The following is a 26,387-nucleotide window of genomic DNA, read 5'->3' on the forward strand; positions in this document are numbered from 1 at the left end:
GATTCAGTCTTCATTGCTGTGAAAAAATCATTGTTGGTCATAGGTCATAGTTGACATTCATCACTTCCCTCTTCTACTACTTACTTCTTATTTCCTTTGTTTTTAGCCAGCATTGCAGGTACTTGGGGTTCTTTACTTACCAGGGTGACTGGACCGGCCAGGATATGTTCAGAACAATAGAAAACACACCTTGGAATTTCAACAGAGAGCATTTAACATAGGCAATTGGTTAAGCAGTTTTGGAGAACTGAAAAGACAAAGGAGGGGATACTGAGCTAACCCAGAGAGGGGAACTCCAGGCTGAAGCTGCCTCTCTAGGCCTGGAGAGACAGCAGGAAGCTCCAGGGAGAGGCCCTCAGATGACTGAGCAGGTGCCTTGGCCTAACTATTGCCAATGTCTTTGATTAGGCATGGGGAGTCTGGTTCTAGGAGTGTCCCCTAAAAATCGAGTGTTATCCTTGCTAACTACTTGTCAGGAAAGGAGTGCATCCCTTCTCCTGTCTTCTGCCTTACGGAGTTCAACAGGAAGTCGACAGGCAATGCTGACGTAGAATTCCCATAGTCCCAGCCCTAGCATCACAAAGCAGAGCCTGAAAACGGGTTTGGACTGAAAGGCAACGCTTCAATGCCGGGGGCAGCTCATCGTGTTGCCTACTCCGTTTCCACACACAACTTCTTCCATCTATTTCAGCTTCCTGGGCAACAATACCAAATTACGGCCATTTCTTTAATAAGAAACAACTACCCTTTGTAGAAATAGGCACTGGCACCTTTTCCCCAAAAAGAAAGGTCCCAAATGTCATTACATTCATGTCTGGATGATGGCAATTACTCAGGTTTACTTGAAGTCCGTCTTGAATATCCTGTAACCTAAAGATGAAATTGGAAAGTTAACCACTGCCATTCATTCGTAAAACTACAATGGGTAGGCAGAAGGAGAAAAATACATAAACACACACGTGTGCACATACATTAAGCAAAGAAGAAAATAACGTCTAGGTATTAGTCCTTTTTTCTGTCTGGTCATGAGCCTTTGTTTGATGTTTCTAACTTCCTTCCTTCCCTACTCACTTCATCTTCCCTTCGCTCTGAGCCCGTGTCTATACCAGATGACATGATCCAGAGCTTCACTCCTGAAGGCTCCGAATCTTCTTGGTTATTGCAGTTTTCCACTGACTTTTACAGTGGGAATGTTGAGGAGAAAATGAATATAGGTGACACAAAGGAGATAGAATTGATGGGTTTGGTGATGGCCACATGTGGAATGAGAAGACAGAACAAAAATCTGCAGGGGTGCTAAAAGTTTTACACCCACATGACAGTTCTGGCCTGAGTTTGAGTGGACGGCAGATAGATCTGGGCTTAATGCAGAGTTACCAACTGTCCTAGTTTACGCTGGATGGAGGGACTTCCTGGAACCTGAGACTTCCTGGAACCTGAGACTTCCTGTGCTAAAACTGGAAAAGTCCCTGGTAACCCAGGATAAGTTGGTCGCCCTGGTCTGGTAGGACCTGGCAGGGCAGATTAGTGACAACAGCTTCCTGGCGGGGCACCGAGTCAAGTCGCCTTCTGGGAGAACGGATTCGTGAGCGGTCAAGAAGACTTAAACTTGCAGGAAGAGCGCCTTCCGTGGCACAGGGCAGCGGTGGTTCCTAGTCCTCCATGGTAGCTTCCATTCGGACCCATCCCTCGTCCGTGGACCCCATGTGTCCAGTGTGGGCTCCAGGGAATGAAGGATGTTTGAATTAAAATCTGTGAAATCTAGCAGAGTGAAAGCCAGAGGAGACAGGTGCCTCCTCACCACAGACCACCCCACAGCTCTGGAAGCCCTCAGGCTCAGTGCGGTGGTGACTTCAGTTGATGGGGTGAGGGGATTGCTGGGGGGGGGGTTAAGAACTTGGTAACAGGGACAGGCCCGTTCCCACTAGCACTTCTGGAAGACCTGAGATGCTTGGCAGGACGGTAACATCACACCAGTTACTACAGCAAGAGGCTGGGGAGCCTGGAGGCCAGAGGAGACTTGGCCACACTGGCTTTTCTGGAAGCAGTGTCAGGAGGGAAGGACGGGTTGCTTGTGGTTGCTTTCCTTGTGGTGTTGCGTCACCTAGTGTTAACTTGAATGTACTCTTGTCCTAGCCGGATCACTAACCGCAGATGGGAACAGTTTCCAAAGTCGTCATTTTTTTTTTTCATTCAACAAATACTGATTGAATAGTTTCCATATCCAAATGGTTTTCTAGGTATTTTTTTTAAAGATTTATTTATTTATTCATGAGAGTCCCAGAGAGAGAGGCAGAGACACAGGCAGAGGGAGAGGCAGGCTCCCTGCAGGGAGCCAGACACGGGACTGGATCCCGGGACTCCGGGGTCGTGCCCTGAGCTAGAGGCAGACGCTCCACCGCTGAGCCCCCCAGGTGCCACATAGGTATTGAAATTAAAGCTGTAACAAAACCCCAGGATTTATGGAAGCTTACATTCTTGTGGGGATAAAGATAATGCCTAAGTACAGTGTATCCTATGCTGTATTGTTATAAATGTGAAGGAGAAAAAATAGATCAAGGAAGGAAGAATTAGGTTTACGGTTTTGTGGGGAGGGGTCTATAATTTTACATCAGGCGGAGAGGGAGGCCTCTGAGTGAAAAAGAGATAGTGAGGGAGCGTTTCAGGCCAAGGAAGTAGGGCCAACGCCCCGAGGTGGGGGCTTACCTGGTGAGCTCAGGGAGCAGCGGGCGAGGCGAGGCGGCCTGGAGCAGGCTGGGAGCATCAGGAGGGGGAGCCTTGGAGGCACAGTAGGGACGATCCCATTTATTTTGGGATGGGAAATCCTAACAAAGGTTTGAGCAGGGACGTGGTCTGTGTACAGTGTGACAGGGTCTCCCTGGCTGCTGTTCGGAGAACAGACTGAGAGGCCAGGGCAGAAGCGGGGAGAGCAGCAAATGCCCTGGAGTCCTCCAGGTGGGCAAGGGCAGCTGAGCCAGGTGGGCACAGCAAGGAAGGCTGAGGGGAGTGAGAAGTTGCAGAGGCCTACTTGGCCCGACCTCGACACTTTAGGACTGGCTGATTCAGGAGAATAAAGCAAAGGAGGAATTTTTAATTTGCCTGGATTTGCTTTCTGTGTATGGTGAGAGAAAGTATGATTTCATTTTTTTTCATAGGAATATTCTATTTTCCAGGGGCCCCGGGTGGTTCAGTCGGTTAAGTGTCTGCCTTCAGCTCAGGTCATGATCCCAGGGTCCTGGGATCGAGCCCCACGTCGGCCTCTCCACTCAGCAGGGACTCTGCTTCTCACTCTCCCCTGTGATCACTCTCACTCTCTCAAATAAATAGTCTTTAAAAAAAAGGGGGGGGGGGATCCCTGGGTGGCGCAGCGGTTTGGCGCCTGCCTTTGGCCCAGGGCGCGATCCTGGAGACCCGGGATCGAATCCCACGTCGGGCTCCCAGTGCATGGAGCCTGCTTCTCCCTCTGCCTGTGTCTCTGCCTCTCTCTCTCTCTCTCTCTGTGACTATCATAAATAAATAAAAATTAAAAAAAAAGGGGGGGGGATATCCTGTTTTCCCAGCACCATTTACTGAAAAGATTGTCTTTTATGTATATAGGATTGAATTGAATTGGTAAATCATTTTTGAGTGAACTGACATCTTTACCCCTTTAAATCTTCCAGTTCACCATTTATTTTGGTCCTTAGTGATTTTCAAAGGATAATGTATATCTTTTGATAGGTTTGTTTATAGATACTTTTTTTTTCTAAAGATTTTATTTATTCATTCATGAGACACACAGAGAGAGAGAGAGGCAGGGACACAGGCAGAGGGAGAAGCAGGCTCCCTGCGGGGACCCCGATGCGGGACTCGATCCCGGGTCTTGAGCTGAAGGCAGATGCTCCACCACTAAGCCCCTCCAGATGCCCCTGTTTTTAGATACTTGATGGTTTATGCTTTTGTAAAAAACATCTTTAAACAATTTACTTATTTTCTAACACTTTACGGCCAGTATTTGGAAATGTAGTTGGTTTGGGTATATTGATTCTTCATCTAGCAATTTTGCTAAATGCTCTTATTAATTCTAATTCTAATGGCTTATGTTTTGGAGGGGGTTCAACATACATGATATATCATCTGTAGTTAATTATACTTTTTATTTATTTTTTACCTTCACGTACTGGCTGGAATTGCTAGCACAATATAGAACAAAAATAGTGGTATCAGCAAACCTTTAATGGCTCTTTTCAGAGGAAAAGCTTCCAATATTCAACATTGAGCAAACTGGTAAGTTTACTTTGGTTATCTGTAGATTGTGTTGATTGGATTAAGAACATTCCAATCTATTTTTTTTGGGGGGGTAAGTTTTAAATACAATCATGAATGGATGTTGAATTTTATTTTTAAAAGTTTTTTTAAATTTACGTCTATCTAGAAATACTATTTTTTCCTGCTTTAATTTTTTTTTTCCTGCTTTAATTTTTTAATGCGGTAAATCTCACTGTTTGATTTCCTAATGTGAAACTGACCTTACATTCCTAGGATTGATCCACCTTGGTCATGATTGATTATCTTTTTAATATGTTTCTCAATTTGTACTCCTAACATTTTCTTTAATATCTTTTATATTTGTGTTCAATAAATGAGACTGGCCTATAATTTTCATTGTCTCTGTCAGTTAAAGGAGGCCTGAGAGCATGATCATTTTGGTTTCTGAGTTTGCCAGCCTCTGAAAGTGAGTCGATGAATCTTTTCCAATCATTCGAGGGTTTGTGCAATTTTGGTATTATTTCCTCTTTGAATTTATTGAAGAACACATCGGAGCTTGAGGTTATTTTTAAAATTAATTAATTTGTGGGGCACCTGGGTGGCTCAGTAGTTGACTGTCTGCCTTCGGCTCAGGGTGTAACCCTGAGGTCCTGGGATCGAGTCCCACGTCGGGCTCCCTGCATGGAGCCTGCGTCTCCCTCTGCCTGTGTCTCCGCCTCTCTCCCTCTGTCTCTCATGAATAAATAAAGTCTTTGGAAAAAAATGAAATTAATTTCTCTTAATTTTATTAAGATACAGGTCACATGTCAGAGTTTACCCATCACAAGCCTGCAATTTAATGTTGTTTTTTTTTTAGTATAGTCACAAATATACCATCAGCACAGTCAACTCCAGAACATTTTTGTCACCACAAAGAGAGGCCACATGCCCTCAGCTGTCACCATTCTGCCCCTGTAACCCCTTGCCCTGCGCCGTCACTGGCCTGCTTTCCCTCATGTGACTTGCCTGCTCTGGACATCTCGTGTAAACAGAGCCGGATGAGGGGTCGCCTTTCGTAGCTGGCTACTTTCACTCACCATAACGTGTCCAGGTTCCTCCAGGTGACAACATGTGCCGGTCCTTGGTTCCTCTTTATGACCGAATAATATCTTATGTGTGTGGGGGGAGCCACATTCTGTTTATTTATTCATCCCCTGGTGGATACTTGCATTGTTCTCACTTCTTGGCTCTGCTGAATAGAGCTGCCGTGAACATTCACGTACAAGTTTTTGTTTGAACACCTGTTTTCAGTTCTTTGAATCTATACCTAGGAGTAGAATTACTGGGTCATATGGTAATTCTATATTTATCTTTTTGAGGAATTGTTAAAATATTTTCCACAGCAGGTGTGTTATTTTACATTCTCATAGCAATGTACAAGGATTCTGACTTCTCCACACTCTTTCTGACGATTGCGATTTTCCATCTTTTAAAATTATAGCCATAGCCATCCTAGTGAGTGTGAATTATATCTCAGTGTTTTGATTTTCATTTCTCTAATGACTAATGATGTTAGACATCTTTTCATATGCTTGTTGGCCATTTGTATATGTAGTTTTAGAAAAATACCCATTCCATTTTTAAGTTGGGTTATTTGTCCCTTTTTTGTTGAGTTGTAAGAATTTATATAGGTACATCTGGATGCTAGACTTACTAGATAAACGATCTGCAGATTTTTTGCCCATTCTGTGGTTGTCTTTTCACTTTCTTGACCATGTCCTTTGATGCACAAAAGTTTTGTACTTTCAGCTTATTTTTTCCTTTGCTTGTGTTTTTGGTGTCATATCTAAGAAATCATTGCCAAATCCAAGGTCATGGTTTGTCCCTATGCTTTTTTCTAAGAATTTTATAGTTTTAGCTCTCATATTTAGATTTTTGATCCATTTTGAGTTACTTTTTGTTAATAGTATGAGGTAAGGGTTTATTTTTTTAACATACTTTTTGAGTGTTAATTCCAGCATAATTAACCAACAGTTTTTTTTTTTTTAACCAACAGTTTTATATTAGTTTCAGGTGTACAGTATAGTGATTCAACAATTCTATACACTACTCAGTGCTTATCACAGTAAGTGAATTCCTAATCCTTATCACTGGTTTCACCCAGGTCCTAGTTATTTTTGAGGGAAGACTTATCCCCCCCACCCGAGTCAGTGTCTTTAAGATATTTCATTTTTCCCTTTCTACCTGTGTCACTTGCAATTTTATATTTTTCTTTAAAAATTTCCATTTCTTCCATATATTCAGATTTATTGGAAATTTTTGTTTTAAAGTATCATTTTATTATATTTGAGATATCTGTGGTAATAATGTCTCTCCTTCTATTTATGATGTTGGTTATTTGTGGGAGGTTTTTCCTGGGTCTAATTTTGCAAGTGGTTTGTCAGTTTTAATCCTCTTTTTGAGTAGAAACTGCTACCTCATTTAAGACCTAGAACATTGGGCCACCTGGATGGCTCAGCTGGTTGGGCGTCTGCCTTCAGCTTGGGTCATGATCTCCGGGTCCTGGGATTGAGCCCCACATCTGACTCCTCGCTGAGTGGGAAGTCTGCCTCTCTCTCTCCATGTCTCTCTGTCCCTCCCCCTGCTTGTGCTCTCTCTCTCTCTCTCTCTCTCTCTCTCAAATAAATAAATAAAATCTTAAAAAAAAAAAAAAGAAGAACTAGAACATTGACAACCTTTCCTCTTAGGTACTGGTAATATTCTAGATTTCATCATAGATGGTGATTTTACATGTATATATTTTGTTCTTTTTGAAATACATTCATTTTGTATAGTCTTCAGTAGGTGCAATAGATTTCATAACTTAAAAACTTCAAAGGTGAAAGCAAAAATTAGCAAATTAAGCTCTAAAGCTTTGTTTAAGGTATTGAGTGAAAATTTTTGAACTACAAAATACAGAGGTCACCTAGTGATCTCAACAACTCAATAAAGTTTTCAATAAAGTCATTTTTGTTATATTTCAGACATAAAAATGTAAAGACTATTATAATGAACACCCTGGTACCAATAACCAAGGAAATAAGACATTTCACACCCAGATGAAATATAGTACATATTCCTTTCTGATTGCATTTCCTTTCTATCACAGAGGTAACCACAATCACAAATTTGGTGATTATCCCTGCAATTTATATCTTTATATTTTTGCCTCTATGTATATATCCTAAGCAGTATGTACTGCTACTTTGCATTCTGTAAAGTAATATATAAATTATGCTACATGGTATGTGTTCTTCCACAGATAATTTTTGCTAAATATTCCTTCATTTCATAAACATTTTTTCCTGAAGTTTTCTATTATTTATTGATTTTTTTAAAGATTTTTTTTTTTTTGAGAAAGAGAGCAGAGGGAGTGAGAACACAAGGTAGGGAGGAGGGGTGGAGGGAGAGGGAGAAGCAGGCTCCCTGCTGAGCAGGGACCCAGACATGGGGCTCGATCCCAGGACCCTGAGATCATGACCTGAGCTGAAGGCTGACGCTTAACCAGCTGAGCCACCCAGGTGCCCCAGTTTTGTATTTTTTAATTTGTTTTGAGAGAATTTGGAGTTGCTTGTTGAAACTTTTTTTTTTAAAGCAAATTCTACACCCAGTGTGGGACTTAAACTTACAACCCTGAGATCAAGAGTCACAGGCTCCACCAACTGAGTCAACCAGGTGCCTATTGAAGCATTTTTTATGATGGCTGTTCTAATTTTTGTCAGATAATTCTAGCATCTGATTTATCTCTATTTTAACATCAGTTGATTGCCTTTTCTTGTTTGGTTTGTGACTTTTCTTGTCTTTGTATGAATTATTTTTTTATTGTATCCTGGAAATTTTGAATATTAAGTTTTGAGACTTTGTATCCTACTTAAGTTTTTTATCTCAGCAGGTAGTCACCCTGTTTATGTTTAGTGCATAGTCCCTGGCTTTCCTTGCTGGGCTGTGGTTCCAGTGATAATGTAGGGTTCAGAGCTTGTCTAGTGCTGTTCTGGTCCGTTTCATTCAGCTGGTACCATCAGGGCTCCTGCTTGATTGTACTGATGCTGCCTGCGGGGCCGGGGTGCACTTTGCCAGGCAGGTCCTGAGAGGGGGTGTGTGTGGGGGAGATGCCAGTCTGTGGGACAGTGGGTGCTTCCCTGAGCCTGTTCTCTGGGCCACCCTGTGCCTACCTAATCGCTGCTGCTATTGTCTGAGGGAGTGCAATGGGCTCTCCTGGTTCCCCAGTGCCTCTAGGTGGTGGGTGCAGGATGCTGGGCATGTGGGACAGGGTGTTTTCCAGGGCCATCTCTCTAAGTCAACTGGTGCTCATCCCTGCCAGTGCTCCTGATGGAGAAAAGCATGTACCTGGGCCTCCTTCTGCCTCTGGTGGTAGTCCTCTTGGGTAAAGTCCCAAGAGATGCTAGAATGGGTCTTCCTTTACTGCTGAGTGGAGGCCCAGGGGACACTGGGCCTCTTGGAGCTTCTGGGTGGGATTCTCTACCTCTCTCTCTCCGTGCAGGTGCTGCTGGTGTAGGCAGAGCAGGCCAGGCCTCTGATGAGCTGCCTCTTTCCTGGGCCCTTTTCTAGCTAGCTTTTCCTAGAGCTTTCCTTTTTTTTTGCCTTTGCCTTTTGGTGGTTCTGTGGAGCTGTGTGCCTCTCCAGTGCCTAGTCTGGGATATATGGGAGATAAGAGAAATCCCAGGGAACTCTCTGACGTGTTGTTCCTTAAGTCCTAAGGTCCCTAGCCAGTCAGCTTTCCTTTTAGAGTCCTCTTATGGTCGTCTGTAATTATTGCCAGGATTTCCCTCTCCCTCTGCTCCTCCCCGCCTCGAAAAAAAAAAAAAAAAGAATGAATCCAATGTCTTTGTAGCAATAGAGGTACGATGTTTTTGGTAGAATGTCTCTAGTTTAGTGAAGTTCAATCAGATAATAGATTAAATACTAATCGAGATGAAATACAAGCAGTGTATATCTCCCAACACTTGAAAAGAGTATTTTATGAGTGAGTTGATGAATATTTATTTTTTCCCTTGCATATATCCCTTTGACACTGTGTATTTATGTGTATGTGTATCTATCTATCATCTATCTGTCCATCTATCCATCTTTATTTTACGAACTAGAATCTGGGTGTGTTTCTTCATTTTATGCCTCTAAAAGTATTTCTACATTATTTATAATATATAGATAATAACAACACTGGTACATTAACATTAAATCAATATTCATTTATTCTTAATCCACTTTAGGTAGATTTAGATGGTTTAAAATTGCAAGGAGAAAAACAATTTATTTGGAAGATTGCACATTTTTGTAAGTTTCTAGAACACAGAAACATTTAATAAGTTTTATATTTGAGGAATTATTGTGATGATTCACTTATTAATCCATAAATCTAATAATATAAGCATCAAATACTTGTTGACTGCCATGCTATCTTCACACGTTTAATTTGTGGGGGAGTTCTAAAATTTAGATCCCAATTGTATTCTGGTGATAACAACTTAGTGGGTTTATTGATAAACAAATATTTGTTTAGGTAACATTCATATGTGCTCTGAAGTCTACTTCTGGTGTCGTTTTGAATTCCTTTTATATATTCTTCAGTGAAGGCTAAAACCTCACCGGGTGTGCCACCAAAAATTGCACTATGGTAATAGAAATCTCCCTCTCCAGGAGGGATGAAAGCTGCTGATTTAGATCTTCTCTCATAAGGGAAATTTTTGGCATGTCCAAAATACCACCATGCGTGGAGTTGGGCTACAGACTTGCCCAGGTTTTCCACCCCAAAGTCATTCTTGAAGATCTGGTTTACAGACATACTGAAGAGAAAGTCAACTTCATACTGGATGTGTTCTAGGATGTATACATTGAAGTTCCTCATGTATATGTAATTTAAGTCCTTCCACGTATGTTGTTTGAATATAATACATAGTTTAAGTGTTCGCAGGGGGCCTAACTTTATGGGAGGTAGTTTGGAGAAGTCATCCATCAAGATGTAAAAGATAACACTGTAGCCTTTCATGAAGTGTTTATTAGCAGAGTGGATGAACTGTTGCAGGTACTGATCTACAAACCTGTGAAACACGGAAAACAAAACACTTATTTTGCTAAAACCCATCAGGAGAACACACGTCATTTAAGCATGCTGTCTAACACGTTTTTGTTGCTAAAGAACTACCAATAGGCAGGAGCAGAGAAGTTGGGTCTAGAGGCTTAACTGTGTTGGTTAGTGAAAAAGGAGGTAGTAAGCCTGGGGGCCTGAGAAGAGCCATAAAGTTGGTTGAGAAGAAAGGAAAAGAGATCTAAGTGGATAGTAATAAAGAGGGGCCTAAGTCGTGTAAAGGACTTGGCCGTGGCTAGAGAAAATAACCGATACACGTGATTATGCAATCTGCCGGAAATCATGATTAGGATTAATTATGAGGAACTCTTTCGATGTCGAGTTCTTGGGCGCTCATCTGTGTTTTTCCAAAATATAAAAGGATGAATGTCAGTAGCACCTACTTTCCCATAGCAAACACAGCCAAGCCTATGGTGATGTTCAGCCTCTTGTAGTAGTTCTCTAGGACTTGTCTATTGTAAGTTCCTTCCCATATGATCGGTGCAAACCAGTCAGTTGTTTTTACATCAGGACGTTTTCTGTTGAACAAAAAGAAACAAATTAGGCAGGTACCACTTTATCACGACAGCAGAAGTCGTGGGCCAAGTGATAATCGCTAAGGATAAGGTGCTCACCCTGTGCCAGGCACGGTGAGGAAATGCTTTGCAGCGTTCAATTAACCCTTGCAGTGGCCTACAGTCTGAGCACCACCATAGCCCTGTGTTTCTTATGAGGAGATGCGAGTGCAGATTGGTCGAGTCAGTGACACGGCTAACAAAGGGCAGAGTCCAGATCCAAGGCCAACCAGCTGGCCTTCCCAGTCTGGGCTTCGGTCGGTCCACCGAGACTGCCTTTTGAGCCCAGGGATGTTGTTCCCTTGAGCTCTGACTGTCATTATTGCCTAGAGCAGCACCACTGCCTGCACGTGTCCTCCTCCCTCTTCTCCTGGGAGACCTACACTGCCTTCTTCTCACCCTTCCTGCTGCTCTACAAGCCCAGCAGTGCGACCTGGAAGGGAGTAAGATTAGTCCAAAACAGGAGGCTAGTATTAGGTTTGCTCCTAATAATAACAAAATAATGCAGAGGCGGCAGTGTTAGTGATAATAAACAAATAAAAAACACAGCAAGCAAACAAAAGTAATAATAACAGTTCAGCCGGAGGCAGAGCAATAAACTGTTAAACCAAATTAACACCTTCAGTTTGGAAGGAATTGAATACAAAATAAGAAGCCATTTGGCTTTTGGTGATTACAGGTTTTATTTACAAATCCAGACCCAGACAAGATTCGGCAACCCTTAATACTACATTAATAATAATAAAAAAATTCTTTAGGGACTTTTTTTTAAAACTTCCACATTTATTTGTTGTACATTTATTTTTAAACCTTTCTTGTAGTTGATAATTACACACTTCTTTTTGACTCCATCAAATCTCAAACTCCACCTAAATACTGGCCAGATGTGCCCTCATCACAGTGACATAGGCACATCACAGATGCAAATCGGTATCGATTTGAGAAGACAAAAACATTTGAAGATTATCCCTCTTTCTTCATTAGATCAAAGATTCGCTGGTAGAACAAAAAGAACTTCTGAAAGCACAAGGCAGTCAGAAACTTACGCTTAAAAGTTGTTTGATGAGAGAAGAGGAGGGAGCAGGAGACCCGTAGGAGTCAGAGATTCCTGTTGCAAGTGTGGGGGCGGCTGCAGCCGAGGGCACTGTGTGCGGGAGGTGCTGGGCCAGCAGGCGGACGAGCTGGTCCATCCCCTGAGGCAGACAGGCCTTGCCCAGTCTCCACTGTGGCTGCCTCACTGTCTCCGTGTAAGGTGGCCCAGCTACTTGGGGTCCAGTGGGGTTTACACGTGGGCCCAGTGATGTGGACATCCCCTTGCTAAAACTGAGCTCTAGCCGGTGCTGAGCACCCAACTTGCCAACTACAGTGGCCGTCAGAGCCCACGGGTGACACCGTCTCCCACGGGGACCAGCCAACCAAATGATGGTGGGTTGATACATTAGACTTTGAAGAAAAGGACAAAACTCTTCCCTCCGGGGAATGTTTTATGTTCTGGGTAGAAATTTGCTTTTCCTGCCTACAAATCTGTCAGCTTTGTTGACTTGCAGAATATTTTTCCCCCAGAATATCTTATTAACTGCCATTGAGTCGCACGTAACATTGCCTCCTTCCAAGGTACTCATTTCATGGTGAACGTGGTGCAGCAGTTGACCTGCTGCCATGAAGTTCTCTGGCCCGACCGTGTGCCGCGCTGTCTGGAGGCAGCTGACTTGGTGGAAAGTGGAATAGCCAGGAAAAGTCTCCATTTCAGTCTCAGTTCTGAGATGAATTCCCTGAGAAGGTGGAGAAACGGTTCTGTAGTCGTACGCCCTTGACGCTGTGAATCAGGGAGCAACGCGACACACCGTTTCTTCCAAAGCTAAAATGCGCAGTTCATAGAACAAGGTGGATGTTGGGATGTTCCTGCTCACAGGTATGTCTAATGATTCACTTATGGAATGTTCACTTGCCATCGTTGTGCCTTGGGTTCATCACGTTTAGTGCTCTCAGTTCCCCCGGGAGGAGTCTTTCCTCTAGTAAACAAGTCCTGGTCCTGCTAACCTGATAGCAGGTCACACTGTGGCTCCCCGTGCTGCTGGGCCAACAGGCAGGAAACGGCATTGCCGCGCGGACTGGTATGACTGGTCTCCTGCCCCAGGAAGATACAGTGACGGCGAGGAGGGCTTCATATCCAGTGCAGGAGACTCGGGGTTGCCCCTGCTCCTCTCATTTCCAGTAATAATGATCAGTGAGAAATTGTGGCAACTTCCTAAGGTCAGACCACCAAGGGAATCAGAGTCTTCAGGACTGGAGCTTTGAGTCACCCTATCAGATGGAAACTCTGGCCTTCAAAGGGGTTTGCAGAGGATAAAGAGACTATAGGGCGATGATTATTAGCTACCTCCTTTTATTGCCAACCACCTGTACAGCTACAGGAGTGGGACGGCAGCTGTGATTTGCTGTGTTAATTATTTGCCCCCTTCACCACCTTGTAGAAGGGTGCTAGACAACGCAAGTATTACAGTTTAGGTTGGGAATATGGCTGGATCACCATCCTCTTGATGATACCCCCTGATTGATGTGACTTTTTATTTCCCCTGTTTGGGGAACATGAGCTTCTCCATCTAAATCAAATTTGAGAAATGATGCTTAGTTGCAAAAAGGATGGATTGTATCAGTTATTCTCCGTTTACCATTCCACTCTCCACCCTCAGCCCGCCTCTACCTGGCCTGCCCTGGAAGCAGACTGATCACCCCAAGTTCCCTGCCCTCCGACTTGCAATGGGTTCCACCAACATAAAGGTTGGGGGCAGGAAAAGAGGCTGCCTGTTTTCTTCTCTCCCAGCTTTGTTGAGATCTTGACACTGGCTGTGTCCACATACAACCACCGCTTCTGCTGGCCAGCCCTTTCCTGGTTCCAGAAATCCCTGGTCTCCAGGAACACTGTCTCTCCCCTCGTCCCTTTAGGCGGACGATGGTCACAGCTTCTTGCTGTTGCAAGCTTCTGGATGCCTCCATATCATTTGCTGGGTCTCTTAACCTTGTTCAAATCTCTGCCAACCATCCCTTCACTAAAGTTACTTCATCTCAGTTGAGTTGTTTCCCTCATACCCGGATAGATTCCGTAACTCAGGAGCTTAGAAAATGCTTCATGAGACCTGAGCGGATGGTCCTCAGCAGGATACAAAGTGACCTACCGACAAAGTATATTGTTAACAATGGAAATTTGCAGAAGGAAGGCACAGATGAGGGTGCTGAAGTGTCATAGTCTATAGAGTATCCCAGGGGTAAGGTAGAAAGAAGCGTGATAATGAAGGAGGGAAATTCTATACATGGCCTAAGACAGGCACATTCTTAATAGAGAGAGAGTAGGTGCTAAGATGAATTAGAAGTGACTTCAGCGCTAGAAGCTATTTCTAAGATTTGATGAGATGAGACCGTGATCATGATCATGAGGTGTGATCGTGTCCCTTTGACATGGGAGGTATAATTTGTTCAAAAAGTAGTTCTGGAGAGACAGGGTGGGGACTCTTCCTGTAAGTCAAGGTTATACTGATGTGTATCTAATTTTAGGAAACCGAACACAAGTATAAAAAGTATAAGAAGCAGAAGTGATGTCCTAGAGATTAAATATACCCTGAGAGGGTAGATCACGGTGGCAGCAGAGAATTTCCCGGGGCTGTAGCTCATCTGCACTCCTGCCCCTTGGCGAGTTTCCCACCTCCCTCCTTCATGGTCAGATCGTAGGGTCAGCGGCCAGTTCGTGACCTTTTCTTCCTGCCGTATTGGTAGAATTCTAGCCATAATATGTGTGCGATATGCACATATGCTGAAATACATGCATATATCCCAGCTTTTAAAATCTTATTTATTTTAGGGCAGCCTGGGGGGGCTCAGCTGTTTAGCACCTGCCTTCGGCCCAGGGGTCCTGGGATCAAGTCCACGTGGGGCTCCCTGCATGGGGCCTGCTTCTCCCTCTGCCTGTCTCTGCCTCTCTCTGGGTCTCTCATGAATAAATAAATAAAATCTTTTTTAAAAAATCTGGTTTATTTTATAATGAGATAATGCATCCTTTTCTACACCTTGCCTTTCTACTCAGCACAAGTTTGTGGAAATCCTTCCGGGCTATCGGGGCTAGTTCTTATTCACTCTGTGTAAAAGCCGCACAATATTCCAAGCTATGGACAGTTATTTAGCCATTTCCTTATGAATAGATTTTCATTTTACTTCTGTGATTTCTGTCATTATGAAAAATGATGCAACAGACCTTGATCTTACGTCTTTAGGTGTTGTTGCTGTTACTTTTACTGGCTGGACCCAGGAGGAGGATTGCTGTATACACATGTTCATTTTTAATAGTTGTTACCTGGAGCTCCTGGGTGGCTCAGTTGGTTAAGTGCCCTACTCTTGGTTTCAGCTCAGGTTGTGATGTGATGGTTCATGAGATTGAGCCCCCTTGGGGCTGTGTGCTCCGGGGTGTCTGCTTGAAGATTCTTTCCATCTGCTTCTCCCCTGCCCCCCACTCACTCACACTCTCTCAAATAAATAAATCTTTAAAAAAAAGAATTATCCACACACACAAAAAGAATTATCCACTTACTTTTTTAAAGGCTAGGCTGCAATATTTCACTGTCCTACCAGCATTTACCCATTACTATTAGGTTATTACTTTAAAAAGATTTCAGTTTGATGGGTATAAGTAATAGCTCATTATTACACTACTTTACATTTCTCTGAATTTGAGTATCTTTTCATATACTTACGGGTGATCTCTAATCTGCTCTAATGTAAGTTTTATATATATATATATATATATATATATATATATATATATATATATATACACACACATACATACATATATTTTAGAGAGAGCATGAGCAGAGGTGGGGGCAGGTAGGAAGAGGGGAGGAATCTCAAGCAGGCTCCACTCTCAGCACAGATCCGTGTTGGGCTTCATCTCACAATGCTGAGATCATGACCTGAGCTGAAATCAAGAGTCACATGTTTAACTGACTGAGCCACCCAGACACCCCAAGTTTCATATTTTTCCGTTGAATTACTTATTTTTTCTCAGTTCATAAAAATTCCTTATATTTAGATAATTACTCTATTACCCGTATTACAAATCATTTTTCCCAGATTTTTTGTCTATTAAATTTTTGTTTTAAACCAAATAAAAGTAAAAAAATTTTATATAGTGAAATATATCTTTTTAAATAGTAGATTTCAAGCATTAATTCAGAAGATTTCCTTCCTACCTAGACTTTACATGTCGTCATACTGATTTTCTAACAAAAAATTTTATCACTTTACTTTTTACAATTAAGTCTATAATCCATCAGGATTTTTTTAATTCATGAGAGACATAGACAGAGAGAGGCAGAGACAGAGGGAGAAGCAGGCTCCCTGCGGGGAGCCCGATGTGAGACTCGATCCCGGAACCCAGATCACGCCCTAAGCGTGAGGCAGACGCTCAACTGCTGAGCCACCCAGGTGTCCCTCCATCAGGAATTTATCCTTATTTATGCCATAAGATTAAGGTCCCATTCCCCACCACCTACTTAGACTGCCACTAGTATCTGTATAATTTATGAAATACTCCATCCTTTCCTTACTGATTTTTTTTTGACAGTTAAGTACCAAGATCTTTATTCTCAGACCTGATGTTCCATCTGTGACTACAGATGACATGTCACTATTTTGAGAACATCTCCACTCTTGGCAAGTCTTCAGCCACAAGGTTACACCTAATTCTCATCATAACAAGATAAATTAATCAGACTGAAAGAGGATTAAGGAGATACACTGAAGATAAAAGCAAAGGAGAACATTTTACAAGCTTAGCATCCCAGATGCCCTACAGGTTAAGTTTCAGATTTACAAGAGTGGCGACAGAACCATATAATTTCAGTGAAAATAAATGTAAGTTAGATCTTTTTTAAAAAGCGGAAAAGGGTTTAGAAATACTAGGTCAGGCAAGCACGCAAACTTCAGAATATTAAAAAATGCAAGGTCTGGTTGTCCAAACAAATATATCCCTCAGGAGAAGAACTGATTTTAAAATACAATTTTTTGTTATATATCAACTTTGATACATACTCTACTACTCCTCTGATCTATCCCATGTTGATTTGATCACAAGGATGCTAAAATATGTTTGGATATTTAAGACAAAATCCTCTTAAATTTTTTATTTTTCACACTTTTATCAGCTGTTCTGAGATATTTATTCTTTTGTATTACTTTAAGCTTATAGTTTTTTCTACTTAAGAAGAACCAAAATGAACTTCTTCTCTGATATCTCAATATTGAAGAGGTAATTTCATTTTAAACTAAAAGCCAAAGTGATGCTTCATAATAAGGCACAATGCCTTCTACCAGTACTATTACATTGTTATGAAGTGCTATCATTTCAGTTAAACAAAGGGTCTCATGTATTTATTTATTTTACAAAGACTGAACCTCTACTATGTCTAGGCTTTTTTTTTTTTCTAGGCACATTCTCATGGGAGAGGTGGATAATAAATGAATAAGCAAGCAAATATACATTATGTCAAATGTTGATGAGAGCAATGGAAAAAAAATCTGGGTACGGGAGAAAGGGAATGGGTGTGCTGATGTGTATGGAGTGATTAGAGATGGCTTCACTGATAAAAAACATTTGAGTAGAGTCCTGAGGGAAGTGAAAGAATGAGCCGTTTCACTGTTTGGAGGATGAATGGTCCAGGCAGAAAAACCTCAGGTGCAAAGATCCCCATGTGAGAGCATGCTTGATGTATCCAAAGAACAACAAGGAGCCAGCATGTTTGGAGTGGAGAGAGGGAAACAGTAGTTGAAGGTGAGGTCAGAGGTGGATGTTGGGCAGCTATTTTATCTATAATTTTTTGTATTTTAAACTCTTTGAACTCTTTGGAAAGGTCTTTTACAAGAGTGTTACTTCTTAATGATCATAATAACACAAACCTAGAAACAGTTCAAGTGCCCACTAATAAGACAATGGATGAACAAACTGTGGTATATTTCTATAGTCAACTATTGTGCAGCCATCAAAATGAATGACAGTAATATGCAATTTGGATGAATCTTAGCAATCTAATATTAAGGATCAGAATAAGTCCCTGGTGATTACACACAGCATTATATCTTTAGAAAGTTACCAATAACTAAAATTTAAAAATGTATTTTTTTCCAGAATACAGTCAGAAGACCTACATTTATATTAAAAACAGAGAAAGCAAGGGGATGATAAAGCAGGATTCAGGATGCAGGTTGGTTCAAGGCGGAGGGTGAGGAGACTGAATGGGGTTACTGGAAAAGGCAGAGCTGGATGTTAAAGTTATTGAATGTTGAAGTTCTTGTTTCATTGAAAATAAGAAAAAAAAGTAAGCAAGCAAGAAGGCACACGAATAATGTGGGCAGATCTTGCATAACAATGATGAGAGTGAGTCATGAAGCAAAGATTATTATTTAATTCTATGCACTTGAGGCTATTTTAAAAACATAAATATGAAAAAAGAATTCACAGAATATGAAATACAAACACAGAACACATATATAAAAGATGACCAAATTCAATAATATTTACAGAAATGCAAATTGAATTGAGATGTTTTAACTAACAATTTTGCCAATAACAGAATGTTTAGGGGATCCCTGGGTGGAGCAGCGGTTTGGCGCCTGCCTTTGGCCCACGGGCTATCCTGGAGACCCGGGATCGAATCCCAAGTCGGGCTCCTGGTGCATGGAGCCTGCTTCTCCCTCTGCCTATGTCTCTGCCTGTCTCTCTCTCTCTCTGTGTGACTATCATAAATAAAAATTAAAAAAAAAAAACCAAAATGTTTAATACTACTAGAATAGAATGTAAATTTATAAAACAAAATATTTTTACAGTTATCCACTGTGGACTAGAAAATTAATGGAATAATTATTAAAAGGCAACTTAGCAACCCGAATAAAAATGTAAAATGTCTACATCTCTTAAACTAATGATGTTACAGTAAGTATTCATCATACAGATAAAAGGGTACAAAAATACGTGTACGAGAATGTTCATCAAAGCGGACTTATAATAGCTCTCAAATTGCAGATGATTCAAAACCAACGGGGAATTGGCTATATAAATTATGGTATATAGCCATAAAATAGAATATTTGATAGCCATTATAAAGAATGAGACTCTCCCCCGAGTGTTAATGCCAAAATCAAGAGGAGTCATTAATGGCATTTTCAGTCTGCTACTAAAAAGATTTTTTTTCTTTCCCCTAATAAAACCAAGAATGTTAAACTAGATAACAGTTTTCTTATTATGACCCTCAATTGCCTGATTCTTGGTAAATAGACATCAGGTTTATATATAAAAGCCTTAAAAATACAAACTCCTAAGGCCTGGAGGCTTCTAGGATAGGTACAATTTGATGATGGAAAAAAAAATCTTCCTCGTTTAAATTGAGTAGTCTATTATTATTTCATTATTATTATTATTATTATTATGTGTGTGTAGAATATTTTTTCTTACTTAGGATTAAACCAGTCTGAGAGCTGAGGTTCTTCTGCTTCATGATCCCTGGGTACAAAGAGAAAGTCAAGTTAAGAGTAATCCACTTATTTAGCAAGTAATTTCTGTGACCCTGTCATATGGCAGGCACTATTTGGTGCTGGTTCTATAACTATGAACATTTAGATGCCCTCAGGAAGCCAATCGACTAGCTAGAAAGACAGCAGTCAACGTACAATTACAGTACGGAGTGTTAACTACTAATAGGGAAAAACACATCTCCAAGGGGAGCATATAAACAGTGCATCCAACCTAGATATGGGGTTAAGGGAAAGTACTTGGAGATGAAATATGTAAACTGGGTCTGGAAGGATAAGAGCTAGTTCAGGAAAGTTATGTAGGCAAGTATGGCAAACAGTATGGGTCTTGAATGGGGGATATATTTTTTTAATTAACAGAGCAGGAAAAATAATGTGTATTTAGACAAAAATACAGATTTGTTTAATTCATTTATCATGTATTACTATGTGATAGATAATTATGTGTTAAAGGGGTTAGAGTAGGGATCTAGATGTTTATCTTTAATTTTCACTTAAAGATAGGAACCACCTAAAATCTTGTTTTACCTTTAAGTTATTTATTTAATTAACAAGTCTATGAAGGAATTTCACTTTCATAAACTGGGGATATTTTGTAAAATAAGAATAACTTTAAGTGACTAGTACTTCTAGAAAAATGGAAGAGATACTAATTTTCCCCATTCCCAACACTAAGTATAGCTAAAAACCTGGGAGATTACATATAAAACAAAAGAAGACTCTGATAGAAGATTAGAAGAAAGCAGATCAGGTTTTCTGGCACATATAGCCCAGATTGGGTGCCAGAGAAGCCAGCAATCCAGAGACGCATGGGCACAGACAAAAAAAAAAAAAAAAAAAAAAGAGCCCTGAATAAAGGCTGCTCTTGATAGCTAAGGGCCACCCACCAAGGCAGAGAACTTGTTTCCAGGCCTATACTATGGAAAAACCATGGCCCCATATCCATCTCTCCAGCAAAGGCCAAGTAGAGAGCCTAGATTTCTACCCTCACCAGACCATAAATGAAAATCCCCTCCCTCCCTCACTGGTGTGGAGTTAAAGGAGTTTAATGGGGGTACAACTGTCACCACTGCTCAGCAGTTGTAGCAGTCCCCCTGTGGTTGTGTCAGTAAAGACCACATGAGGGTCCCAAACTCTCATCCCTGCTCATTAGTAACAAGGAGCCCCTCCTCATTGGGTTTCAAGGGAGGCAGAGTCAAGAGTCAAAAGTTTCATCCCTCAAGTGACAGAAATGAGGCGGTGCCATTCTATTTCCCAGCTGCAGCAATGTTAGAGGATGCCTGTGAAAACAAAAGATTTAAATAAGACCCAGAGTTTTGTAATACCCCAAATTGTCCAAGTTTCAATGAAAACAAATCCCTTATCATACCACAAATCAGGAAGATCTCGATGTGATTGAGAAAGGATAATCTATAGATGCCATGATAACACAATTATAATTATCTGACAAGGAATTTGAAGCAGCTGCTTGTAAAAGTGCTTCAATGAGAAATTGCAAGCACTTGAAATGTGAAAAAATAGGAAGTCACAGCAAAGCAATAGAAAGTCTTATTAAAGATATGGAAGATGTAAAGAAGAACCAAATAGAAATTTTAGAACTTAACATATAAAACTGGAATAAAAACTCAAGAAATAGGCTCAACAGCAGAATGGAGAGGATGGAGGAAAGAATCAGTGAACTTGAAGATAGAATAACAAATCACTCAACCTGAACCACAGAAAAAAACTGGGGGGGGGGGGAGCGGGGAGGGAAAAAGAACAAGCCTCAGGGATATGTAGGACCAAAACAAAAGATCTAACATCCCAAAAGGAAAGAAAGAAGATGGGGCTGAAAAAGTATTAAAAATATGACTGAACATGCCCCCCAACATACAGATTCAAGAAGCTGAGTGAACCCCAAACAGGATAATCTTAAAAAATGCAAAGTAACATGACTAGCCAAATTTCTGAAAGCTAAAGGTGAAGAGAAAGCTAAACATGAAAATAATCTTTAAAACAGAAATGATTCACCTATAGGGGAAAATTAATTTGAATGAAAATGGATTTTTTTTTATTAGAAACTATGGACCCAAAAGGAAGTGGAACAATATTTTTCAGATGCTGTAAGAAAAGAGCTGTCATCCAAAATGTCCCCCAGTAGGGGCACCTGGTTGGAGCAGTCAATTAAGTGCCTGATTCTTGGTTTAGTCTTGGGTTGTGATCTCTGGGCCATGAGATTAAGCTCCGTGTCAGGCTCTGTGCTCAGCAGCGAGTCTACTTGAGATTGTTTCTCCCTCTCCCTTTGCTGCTCCCACTCATGCTCTCTCTCAAATAAGGAAATTAGCCTTTTTTTAAAAAACTCCCCCAATAGGTAGGTAATGGTTAAACAAACTTTGGCACATCCCTTCATGGGATACTACAGAGCAACAAAAAAGGAGTGATCTATTGAGATAAAAAGGTGGCTGGATCTCAAAAGCATTATCCTGGGTGAAAAAAAGCTCATTTCAATAGATCACATACTTCCATTTATAAAACATTCCCAAAGTGACAGAATTATAAAGATAAAAATAGGTTCGTGATACTAGGGGTTAGAAAAGGTTGAGGAGAGGAGGTTGGGAGTGAGTGTAATTGGTAGGTCAGATGAGGTCTTTGTGGTAATAGAATAGTTTTGTGTATTGATTGCTGTGGCAGTCTACAAACCTACACACATAAGATGGTGTATAATTATATACATATACTGTCCCCAGCATCAATTTCCCATTTTGATATTGCATGACAATTATGTAAGATTAACACTGGGGGAAATTGAGTGAAGGGTACATGTAACCTCATTACTGTCTTTGCAACTTCCTGTGAATCCATAATTACAAAATCAAATATTAAATAATAACTTTGAAAGTGCATCCAATTTGACATTTCAGAGGTGTTTTTAGCCAAAAATATTTTAATATAGGATTGCTCAATACTCATGCTTTTTCAAAATCTAATTTGTCCATGATTAACTTCATTAAAAATGGATAGTGACAAGTAGAGAACTTTTTTAAAAGCTTATTTTTTGGGGGGGGGAGTTGGTTTCATTAATTTCTTGGGTTCTACACAATGGTCATTGTAGAAAATATGGCGGACTACAAGGCCTATTAATCTACAGGAAAATATCATCTAGACAGAGATACTTAAACTATAGCAAATGCGAAAAAATCTGTCCGGTATAAGCAGGTGAGTGTGTTGAGGGAGCAAAATTTGGAGACCTGCACATACACATGTTCATGCAAACTCATATACGGGTACATGTACACGTGCCTCAAATATTTCCAAACTGATACTCAGGAAATTTGTCTATGGTTGTCTCTAGAGATTTCCGCCCAGTTTTCTGCTCCTTTTGACTGCCATCACCATTAGAACTCACTTGACTCCAGCCAGTTTGCCCTCAGTGCAGTTTGTAGACTACTTACAGAACAAAGATTCTTACCAGCAGAGATTTGTCTCCTGTAGATGGTTCTTTATTCTTTACATAAATGAAAAAAGATACTTTAGTGTTGAATTTGAACAAATGCCCATGCAAATGGGAATAACAAAAAATCTGGAATTTGAATCCATTCACTTACCCACTTGTTAGCCAAATAATTACTGAGTATCTACTATATGCCAGGCATAATGCTATGGTTCTGGATACATGGCATCCAGTTCTGACATGGCATTGCAGGTCTGGAATCCAGGCCTGCAACGAGCTGTGGTCTCCTAGTTCCTGATTGACTGAGTCCATTATCTTCAAAAAGATTATAATAATATTATTACAAGTGACAACGAGTCCTTTACACCCTGGGAGGTAACATCTAGAACATGATACCAAAGCCATCAGGTTCATTTCAAAAGACATCAACTCCCACAATATAGCTGATTTGCCAATAGCAGTCAGGAACATTGGTTTGCTTAAAGAGAATAAAGAGGAAGGCATGGAGGAGGGGAGAATTGGAATTTTTTTATGAGAGAATTCTAGCAGCTTAACAGATTCCCAGTACAGCTCTCTTTCTGTAGCGGGTTAGAGTCTTGTTCCTATCAGGTGGGACACTGTCATGACTTTAAGCTAAAATGTACCTAAAATAGTGCCCAACACTCTCTATGTTCTTATCTTGCCTTATTTCTTTCTTCATAGCTTCTTATATAAAATACAAAGCTCCTGACCTTATATTATATATTCCTTTGCTTATTATCCATCTTCTCCACCTAGAATATAAAGCTGCGTAAGAGCAGTCACTTTGGGTGGCAGTTTTACTCTTTTCCCAGCACCTAGCACAGGACCTGGCGCCAAAAAGATGCTCAATAAATATTTGTTGAATGTTGAAAAATAAAAGAATATATTTATAATTTAAATAGTTCCTCAAAGAGGAGACAATCTCCAATTAATTTAGGGAGTGTATATTAACAATTTTTGGACAAAACTCTGCATTTCAGATCAACTCTGCCACTCATTAAAGATGGTGATTCAGGGATGCCTGGGGGGCTCAGCGGTTGAGCATCTGCCTTCGGCCCAGGGCGTGACCCTGGGGTCCTGGGTCCAGTCCCACATCGGGCTCCCCCCAGGAAGCCTGCTTCTCCCTCTGCCTGCGTCTCTGCCTCTCTCTCTCTGGGTCTCTCATGGATCAATAAATAAATTCTTTAAAAAAAGATGATGATTCATCAATCTTTTATATTTACCGGGAATGATACTTAATCAACATCAGCAATAAAGCAAATGAAGTTAATAACAGCATCTTCCATTTAGAATTCATTCTCCCCTAGGGAAAAAAAAAAAGAGGAGAAAAGGAGGGGTTTTTTTTTGGAAAGTAAGAAACAACTTCCTTGCCATCTTCTAATTAATCAGGGAATCAATTTACAGAAATTTGGCCACCAAAGTGTCTGATTTCTAATTCTAGAATGCTTGGCTTTAGGAAGAAGGCAGATTTAGGGAAACCACATATTTTGTTTGAAGTGCCTACAAAAATGTCAGGATGCTGACTGATACTTTTTAGATCAGATGCAGAATGTCTGTAAGATTCCTATTCCTTTATCAAAGTCCACTTTGAATGCCTAAAGGAAATGCAGTAAAACTCTCATTCTTTTTCACTTAGGCTTTTGAGAAAAGAAAATGAGGTCCTTATGATGTTTTTATGCACTGGAATATATTCTTCCCTCAAAGTTGATTTTTATATATTTTTTCCTCACAAAGGTATTAAGACTAATAATTTATTCAAAGACTATAGGACTAGTAACCCTAAAAAAACACATGAGCTCTCTTAAAGGTATTTTCTTGTAAACAATGATATAAAATCTAAATTAAAGGCATTACACTCCAAAATAGAATATTTGGCTCCAGCCAATGCACTGAGCTTGTGCTGAAGGTGTTAGATAGGGTTTCTCTTTGCCTATGGGGTGCCTCGCTTGCTTAGTGGAGCATGTGACTCTTGAGCTTGGGGTCATCAGTTTGAGCCCAACATCGGGGGTAGAGTTTACTTAAGTAAGAAAAAGGATTTCTATTGACAAGCATAAATTGTTTTTCAGTAGGCATCATCCAAGAACAAGTCCTGCTTTTGGGTTATATGTTGGAGTAAAATGAAGGCCTCTGATACTTACTTTTTTAACACTTATTTAATGAGCAAGATGCTTAGATCTGACCTTCCAACATGGTCGCCACTAGCAACAAGTGACTAGTAAGTGCTTGAAATAATGCTAGTCCAAACAGTGGAGTTTGAAGACTCATTATTGAAAACATAACGTAAGATATCTCATTAATGATTGTGTATATTGATGAAATTTTGAAATGAAATTTTGGATATGGTGGATTAAATAAAATATTTAAATGAATTTAATCTGTTTCTTCTTTTTACCTTTTTCGATATGGCTTCTAGAATGTTTAAAGTGTGGTTTGCATTATATTTCTATTGGACTGTTCTATAGACAATACCAGACTGGGAAGGCTTGAATTTGACACAATTTTAGTTCCAACAATTAGTTGGACAATTAGTTCTACAATTTAGTTCCAACAATGTGGAATTTTTAAATTCACCTTTTAAATTTAAAAATATTACAGGGGCATGGGTGGCTCTGTCAGTTAAGTGTCCAACTCTTAGTTTCGGCTCAGGTCATGATCTCAGGGTCCTGGGATCCAGCCTGATGTCATGCGCCGAGCTCAGCAGGAAGTCTCCTTGGGGATTCTCTCTCTCCCTCTCCTTCTGCTCCTCCTTCTGCTTGCACTCCCTTTCTTTCAAGTAAATAAATCTTAAAAAAAAAAAAACAAAAAAAACAAAAAGAGTTATCCTATGTATGGGGTAAGAGTCCATCTATCAGATTATTTTCTGAGAGCGCGCCTTCAAAGATACTATTCTTAAGGACCTGTAATATGTTGAAGTGTCACCTATTTTGTACAATATACTTTTAAGGCCAAGGTCTGGGAATGACCCCTACCTGTGATTTTGCCAAATTGTCCACCTTTTATACAGTTTCTCCCTAAGAGCCTTACCTTTAGTTTTGGTGATGTAAAAAGAAGAAGTCCTAGGGTGTTTCCCAATCATTATATTTTTGAATCTGTATTTTAAAAATCAGATATTGTAAAATACTCTCCTTATGTTTGAATCTTTTGCTTGTGGTGATGTCACCAGACTCTTGATGATGAAAGCATTAGAAAGTCATAATGATACTGTCATAATGATACATGTGGTCGCAAGTTCTCCTTGCTGCCAGATGGTGGAACTTTGTCCCATTTGAAAAAGGGTTTTTTTTAAAATGGTTTGCTTTTAGCTTCCTTTGTTGTGCTTCCTTATCTTTCTTGATGACTGATTTTTACTTACAGAAATGTATTTTGAATGGTGTGCTGTGAGTGTATGTAGGTATCAATAAATGACAAAAAACATGAGCCCTCTTTTTCCTCATCC

At 40.5% G+C, this 26,387-nt stretch overlaps 1 protein-coding gene across 4 annotated transcripts; it reads right to left on the reverse strand.

The window, feature by feature from the left end:
* Positions 1-9,455: 9,455 nt before the first annotated feature.
* LOC140641983 (glycosyltransferase 6 domain-containing protein 1-like) lies at positions 9,456-26,118 on the reverse strand. 4 transcript variants are annotated; one of them, XM_072842602.1, is made up of 7 exons: positions 25,976-26,118; positions 25,523-25,734; positions 24,175-24,254; positions 22,949-22,984; positions 19,424-19,471; positions 10,756-10,890; positions 9,456-10,325 (listed from the first exon to the last, which is right to left on the reverse strand). In XM_072842602.1, exons 3-7 carry the CDS (start codon positions 24,246-24,248, stop codon positions 9,659-9,661), a joined length of 960 nt encoding a protein of 319 aa, XP_072698703.1. In that variant the 5' UTR covers positions 24,249-24,254; positions 25,523-25,734; positions 25,976-26,118; the 3' UTR covers positions 9,456-9,658. The 4 variants fall into 4 exon arrangements, with proteins under 4 accessions (XP_072698703.1, XP_072698702.1, XP_072698704.1 ...); XM_072842601.1 differs by lacking the exon at positions 25,523-25,734; XM_072842603.1 differs by lacking the exon at positions 22,949-22,984.
* Between the last annotated feature and the right edge of the window lie 269 nt (positions 26,119-26,387).

This window comes from Canis lupus, chromosome 10 (assembly GCF_048164855.1).
Source record: "Canis lupus baileyi chromosome 10, mCanLup2.hap1, whole genome shotgun sequence".
In the NCBI taxonomy this organism is placed as follows: domain Eukaryota; kingdom Metazoa; phylum Chordata; class Mammalia; order Carnivora; family Canidae; genus Canis; species Canis lupus.

What these genes read in the sequence shown, in the direction of transcription:
- LOC140641983 (XM_072842601.1), bottom strand. Translation starts at nt 24,248, where the DNA reads ATGAATTCTAAATGGAAGATGCTGTTATTAACTTCATTTGCTTTATTG. An exon ending in TTGATTAAGTATCATTCCCG is followed by an intron (nt 22,985 to 24,174) that starts GTAAATATAAAA and finishes ATTTATGTAAAG; the next exon opens with AATAAAGAACCATCTACAGG. An exon ending in GCTGTGTTTGCTATGGGAAA is followed by an intron (nt 10,326 to 10,755) that starts GTAGGTGCTACT and finishes CGTGTTTCACAG; the next exon opens with GTTTGTAGATCAGTACCTGC.